Source organism: Gobius niger, assembly GCF_951799975.1.
Source record: "Gobius niger genome assembly, chromosome: 2".
NCBI lineage: Eukaryota > Metazoa > Chordata > Actinopteri > Gobiiformes > Gobiidae > Gobius > Gobius niger.
The window spans coordinates 3157524-3164982 of NC_136853.1; the positions used below are offsets into that span (position 1 = coordinate 3157524).

At 47.2% G+C, this 7459-nt stretch overlaps 1 protein-coding gene across 1 annotated transcript in view; it reads right to left on the reverse strand.

The window, feature by feature from the left end:
* The window catches only part of LOC306959899 (cytidine monophosphate-N-acetylneuraminic acid hydroxylase-like), a gene marked incomplete at both ends in the record, with an annotated part of 31262 nt that overhangs the window by 22141 nt on the left and 1662 nt on the right, over positions 1 to 7459 (reverse strand). Inside the window, one exon of the mRNA XM_079552151.1 lies at positions 1370 to 1461. Within this exon, the coding sequence (XP_079408277.1) occupies positions 1370 to 1461 (92 nt within the window). The remainder of the gene's footprint in view (positions 1 to 1369; positions 1462 to 7459) is intronic.

The following is a 7459-nucleotide window of genomic DNA, read 5'->3' on the forward strand; positions in this document are numbered from 1 at the left end:
CAGGAGACAGGCCAGTACACCAGGAGACCTGGGGGGGGGCGACCGAGGTCAACAACCCAGCAGCAGGACCGCTATCTGCTCATTTGTGCACGGAGAAACAGGAGAGGCACTGCCCGAGCCCTACAAAATGACCTCCAGAGGGCCACAAATGTGCATGTTGGTCCTCAAACGGTCAGAAACCGACTCCATGAGGGTGGTATGAGGGGGGTATGAGGGGGGTATGAGGGGGGTACGAGGGGGGTATGAGGGGGGTATGAGGGCTATGGGCCGGTGCTTACTGCCCAACACCGTGCAGCCCGATTGGCATTTGCCCGAGAACACAGCGATTGGCAGATTGGCCAATGGTGCCCTGTGCTCTTCACGGATGAGAGCAGGTTCACCCTGAGCACATGTGACAGACGTGACAGAGTCTGGAGACGCCCTGGAGAACGTTCTGCTGCTGCAACATCATCCAGCATGACCGGTTTGGTGGTGGGTCAGTGATGGTCTGGGGAGGCATTTCATTGGAGGGCCGCACAGCCCTCCATGTGCGAGCCAGAGGTTCCCTGACTGGCATTGGGGACCGGGATGAGGTCCTCAGACCTATTGTAAGACCATATGCTGGTGCTGTGGGCCCTGGGTTCCTTCTGATGCCTGATAATGCCAGGCCACATGTGGCAAGAGTGTGTCAGCAGGTCCTGCATGATGAAGGTATTGATGTTATGGACTGGCCTGCCCGTTCCCCAGACTTAAATCCAATAGAGCACATCTGGGACATCATGTCTCGGTCCATTCATCAACGCCACGTCGCACCACAGACTGTCCAGGAGCTGACTGATGCTCTAATCCAGGTCTGAGAGGAGATCCCTCAGGAGGACATCCGTGGTCTCATCAGGAGCATGCCCAGGCGTTGTAGGGAGTGCATTCAGGCACGTGGAGGCCACACACACGACTGAGGATGATACAGACTCGTTTGGAGGAATTTCTACAGAATTTGGATCAACCAGTGACCTGATTTGTCACTTTGATTTTGACTATAATTTTGCATCCAGACCTCGAGGGGCTGAGAATTTGATTTCCATTTATCATTCTTATGTTATTTTGTTCTCAACACATTGCCCTACACTATGAATAAAGATTTTCATCCGAAAAATCGAATTGATTGACATCTAGGATGTGTTTTTTGAGTGTGCCCTAAGTTTTTGTGAGCAGTGTATTAACTGGTCTAAGGTTAGGTAAGAACATATCTCAGTATGTAAAAACGGTGGCCTATTCCTTTAAGTCTATTTGTTGCAAGTATTTTGGGAGCACTTTGAGCCTATTTGCTTTATTTCCTTTGGCTTAACTGTAACAAGTTTATCTAAAGTGGCCAAGGACAAAGTGCACTCACCCAGCTCGTCCTGCATGAAGCTGTCTGGAGGATTCACGTACTTCATGGTGGACACGTTGAGCTTCCAGTTGTGCTTTGTGCATTTCACCGTCCTGGGGACAAAAGCACGACATTACGAGCAGCATCTCAATGTACAATATGTTCGGATCAGGGGACGCTGGAACTTTCTGAAAACCAATAAGACAATCTTGAAATGAACTCATCAACATGCAACATGTTTGTTCTAAATGTCCTAAATGTAATAATGTATGATCTTATGTGGAGCTTTTCCAGATGCTCAAAGTCTCTTCACGATTCTGACATTCACTTTTTGGTCACCGGTCACTGTGGCTCGTGGTTTTCTAAAGTTACTGACTGTGAAAGGGGGGCTTTCACCCCTCCTTTCACTGTATGTGGGAGTGGTCTGTTATTTTGCTTTTTGTATTGTTTGGTCTAATTTAGTTGATCGTTCTGATTGGTTTGGTGCTGTCAGCTCAGCTGGGGATTAGTGGTGACACCTGGGGTAGCTGGGCTGCAGCACTGGGATTGATTTAAAGGGGGGATGTTATGTTTCATTTGTTGTGTATGGGTTTTTAGGTTCCGGTAATCAAGTATATTGCTTTAATATGATTTGATTATTGTTTGTATAATTTGTGATTGTTTATTGCTTATCTTTGTTTTGGTTATGTTTAAAGACCACTTGGCCCACCTCCCTTCCCTGTGAAGTGGTTGCTTCCAGGTGGGTGAGGTGGGGCACTCCTACTAAACTTGGTAGGTGTGGATTGTCCAGGAGAGAGCAGTTTGCCGTGAGGCTGCACCCGTTTTTTTGTGTTTGTCTCCTTTGTTCTTTAAGTTAAGTCCTAGGCTTTTTGTTTTACTTTATTTTTCATGTTTTTTTTGTAAATAAATCATTTTTTGAGCACTATTTTGATGCCTCCTCGCCTGCCTTCACGGGACATCCAGTAACATCTGTACATTTGGTGGCAGCGGTGGGATGTTTCCTCCTCGACACTGGAGCACAACAAGCAGGTCAGGCATCATACAAAAGTGACAAAAGCCATGTGACAAAAGCCATGAAGGGTGATGAGGCAGCCAGACCCAAGCAACATGCTGGCACTCAGTTTTGTGAAGGAGATTCGACAGAGGGTGCTATTGCTGCGCCAGCAGGTGACCCCCCAAAGACTGGAGATCAGGCTGCATTGGATAAATTGTACGCCTTGATAAGGAGACAAATGGAAACACAGGAGAAAGAAGCCTATAAACAAGAGCAAAGATGGAGAAGTGTCCAGGTGCAGCTTGGTAATTTCAGAACGGAATTGGAAGAAGACAGAGAAAAATATGGACAATATGGAGGTACAAACGAAAGAAGTGAGGTGTTTGAGGCCTCTCTGAGACGTGACTCCCAGGACGTGTATGCACCTGAAACATCACAGAATCGTGTTTGGGGTGGTGGCACCATCCCCAAGTTTGAAGAAGGTGACGATATTGAACAATATCTAACGACTTATGAGAGACTTGCAACTGCCTATAGGTGGCCGAGAACCGATTGGGCGGTGCATCTGGTCCCTCACCTGACTGGCAGAGCTAGAAGCGCTTTTGTAGCTATGGACATTGTGGAATCAATGGACTATGACAAAGTTAGAGAAGCCATTTTGGCCAAGTATGAAATTAATGAAGAGATGTATCGACAAAGATTTCGAGAGCCGGAACATCTTCCCGGGGAGACTCCAAAAGAGTTCTACAACCGGCTGAAGGACCTATACCAGAAGTGGATCAAGCCGGCTAAGAGGACCAAGGAGCAGATCGGAGAAGCCCTGATTTTGGAGCAGTATCTTCGCACCTTGTCACCTGAAGTAATGGTTTGGGTGAAAGAACACAACCCAACGACTGGTCAGCAGGCTGCAGAACTGGTGGAGGCCTTTCTTGCTGCTCGCCGAGGTCCAAGAGTCTTCAGAGATGACCAGAGCCACCACCAGCCCCCAGCTAGGGGTAAGTCTGTCGGGTATGGTGGGAGTGGTCTTACTGAGGGTGGAAGGGGGACAGAAAACACCCAAAGGTTCTATCCTAAACACTTTGAAAAGTCTGAGATAAAGAAAGAAAAAGGGCCCCCAGTTTGCTATTATTGTGGAAAAGAGGGCCATATCAAACCCCAATGTCCAGCTCTGAAAGTTAAAGGGGCTAACACTATGTGCTGCATGCCTAGACCTGAAATAAAAATGCAAAAATTTGACCATCAAGATGTAAAAGGCAAGATGCAAACAGCTATAGTGTTAGTTAACGGCACACCAGCTACAGCCCTCTTAGATACAGCCAGCACACAAACTTTGGTTATGCCATATTTGGTACAAGATCAGCAATTTGGAGAGGGGGTAGTTGATGTGTGGTGTGTACATGGGGACAAAAAGCCATATCCAACTGCCCATATTCATCTTGAAATTCAGGGCCAAAAGTACTTCTTAGAAGTGGGTGTGGTGCCAAGTTTAAGTCACCCAGTGCTAATGGGACAAGATGTACCAATTTTGCCACAGTTACTGGAAAATTGCAAACCTGTAAACGCTGTTGTTACTCGGTCCCGGGCGCAAAACCTAGAAAATGATTTACTTGCAGATTCCTCTGATAAATGGCTAGAGCAGCTCCCATTTCATCAGAGTAACTTCCCAACAGAATCAAATGGGAAAATCAAAAAGAGTAAAAATCAACGGAGAAGAGAGAAATTTATTGGAACTGCCAAACAGACTCCTCCCAGTTTGCCTCAACCTCTCCAGCCTGAAGACCAGAGCTGGTGGGAGTTGCCTAAAGAGTTAAAGCAACTGCAAAAGGAAGATGTGACTCTGGAGGCTGCATTTAGAGGTGCAGTGGAAATTGAGGGCGATCAGGTGGTTCCAAGCACCTCTCTAAAACCTGAGAGCTATTTTTTGAGAGAAGGTGTGTTGTACCATAAGCCAGAAGGGGGAGCTGTGGAGCAGTTGGTGGTTCCTCAAAGTTTGAGAGAAAAGGTGCTGACTCTTGGCCATGACATCCCTTGGGCTGGCCATCTAGGAAAAATCAAAACGCTGGAGCAAATTGCTAATAAATTTTACTGGCCAGGATTATACACAGATGTTCACAAATATTGTTTGTCATGCCCCATCTGCCAAGTTACAAGTAACAAAAAGTCCAAACAATATCCTCTCCAATCTATGCCAATCATTGATGTGCCATTTGCTAGAATTGCAATGAATATTGTTGGACCTTTAGAAAGGTCTCACTCAGGCTTCAGATACATACTGGTCCTGAGTGATTATGCCACTCGTTATCCAGAAGCCTTTCCATTGAGGCGCATCACTGCTCAGGCTATTGCACAGGCAGTGTTGCAGTTTTTTTCACGAGTGGGTTTACCCAAGGAAATTATTACAGACCAGGGCATCGCCTTTCTCTCTCAAACTTTGCAGCAGGTTTATCGTCTATTGGGTATTAAAGGGATAAAGACCACTCCTTACCACCCGCAGACGGATGGTTTAGTAGAACGCTATAACCAAACTCTCAAGTCCATGCTGAGAAAATTTGTTGCGGAGGATGGAAAAGACTGGGATCGCTGGCTTCCTTATCTGATGTTCTCTTATAGAGAGGTCCCTCAAGCATCTACAGGCTATTCTCCGTTTGAGCTGCTCTATGGGAGGCAAGTTCGAGGTCCTCTGGAGGTGCTCCGGGATGCATGGGATCCAGCCAGTGACCCTCAGCCAGTTCCAGTGCTCCAATATGTTATGCAGATGAGGGAGAAGATGGAGAAACTCTCTAGGTTGGTGCATGACAACATGGCGGAGGCCCAGGTGAGGCAAAAGCAGTACTTTGATAAAAATGCCAAGGCCAGGCTTTTCCAGCCAGGTCAGGATGTTATGCTCCTCCTGCCAACATCAGACAATAAACTGTTGACACGTTGGCAGGGTCCTTTCAAAGTACTGAGAAAGATGGGACCTACAACTTATGAAATTGCCACGCCACAGGGCAGGAAGAAAAAACAGACTTTCCATGTTAATTTATTAAAGGAGTGGCACAGCCGGGCAGAACAGGCCAGTCAGCAAATGTGGGTTTGTTCTGTGAAGAAAGAAGAGGATCAGACGGATCAGTTTCTGCCTCAAAATAGTCATAATACTCACATTAACTTGGACTTGTCTCATTTATCTCCAGAGATGCAAAGAGAATTGCTGGCCGTTGTTCCTGCTGGGCTGTTTGTGGATCGGCCGGGCTACACAACGTTGGTGGAGCATAACATCACCCTCAAGGACTCCACGCCAGTTCGCCAGCGCATGTATCGGGTGCCAGAAAGGTTGCTCCCGGCTTTAAAGGAGGAGTTGGAGTTGATGCTGTCCCTGGGAGTCATTGAGAGGTCGCAAAGTGAATGGAGCAGCCCTGTTGTCCTGGTATTAAAAAAGGATGGCTCTATTCGCTTTTGTATTGACTTTAGAAGGCTCAATGCTCAGTCCAACTTCGATGCCTACCCCACTCCACGACTGGATGATTTAATTGAACGCATCGGCACTGCCCAATACATCACAACCTTGGATCTATGTCGGGGGTATTGGCAGGTACCCTTGGCTCCAGAGGCACGACAGTATGCAGCCTTCAGAACACCTCAAGGATTATTCCAGTTTACTGTTATGCCCTTTGGCCTCCAGGGGGCACCAGCAACTTTTCAGCGGCTGATGGACAGGGTGCTGGAAGGAGCAGAAGGCTTTGCTGGGGCCTATTTGGATGATATTGTGGTGTTTAGCCACTCGTGGAAAGACCACATCGGACATTTACAGGACATTTTTCAGCGTCTGGAGCAGGCGGGGTTAACTGCCCAGCCTAAAAAGTGTGCCATAGCTCAAAGGGAAGCAAAGTATTTGGGCTATCTGCTGGGCCACGGGGTGATCCGTCCTCAACAGGACAAAGTTGAAGCGGTGAAGAACTGTCCCCGGCCACAGACCAAAACTCAACTGAAGTCCTTTCTGGGGTTAGCAGGATGGTATAGGCGTTTTGTGCCCCATTTTGCTACCCGTGCTGCCTCTCTAACAGACTTGACTCGTAAGTCCCTGCCCAACCAGTTGCTCTGGGAAGAAGAACATGAGCGAGCCTTCCAGGACCTGAAGGAGGCACTCTGTACAGACCCTGTTTTACAGAGCCCCGACTTTAATCAGTCTTTTGTGGTTCAAACGGACGCCTCAGGAGTGGGGCTGGGGGCTGTTCTCCTTCAGGGTGACCCGCTCAAACCAGTGGCTTATGTGAGCCGTAAGTTATGGCCACGGGAAACTAGGTACTTGGCTATTGAGTTGGAGTGCCTTGCCATAAAGTGGGCATTGGATAGTTTTAAATACTATCTGCTCGGACGAGATTTTGTTCTACAGACTGACCACAGGGGCCTTCAATGGCTCCACACTATGAAGGACACGAACAATCGCATTGCACGATGGGTGCTGGAAATGCAGCCCTATCGGTTTCAAGTTCAGTACAGACCTGGCAAAAGTAATGTTGTGGCTGACTTCCTGTCTCGCCATCCTGATGGCGAGCTCCCGGGGGAGGGGGAAGTGTGAAAGGGGGGCTTTCACCCCTCCTTTCACTGTATGTGGGAGTGGTCTGTTATTTTGCTTTTTGTATTGTTTGGTCTAATTTAGTTGATCGTTCTGATTGGTTTGGTGCTGTCAGCTCAGCTGGGGATTAGTGGTGACACCTGGGGTAGCTGGGCTGCAGCACTGGGATTGATTTAAAGGGGGGATGTTATGTTTCATTTGTTGTGTATGGGTTTTTAGGTTCCGGTAATCAAGTATATTGCTTTAATATGATTTGATTATTGTTTGTATAATTTGTGATTGTTTATTGCTTATCTTTGTTTTGTTTTGGTTATGTTTAAAGACCACTTGGCCCACCTCCCTTCCCTGTGAAGTGGTTGCTTCCAGGTGGGTGAGGTGGGGCACTCCTACTAAACTTGGTAGGTGTGGATTGTCCAGGAGAGAGCAGTTTGCCGTGAGGCTGCACCCGTTTTTTTGTGTTTGTCTCCTTTGTTCTTTAAGTTAAGTCCTAGGCTTTTTGTTTCACTTTATTTTTCATGTTTTTTTTGTAAATAAATCATTTTTTGAGCACTATTTTGATGCC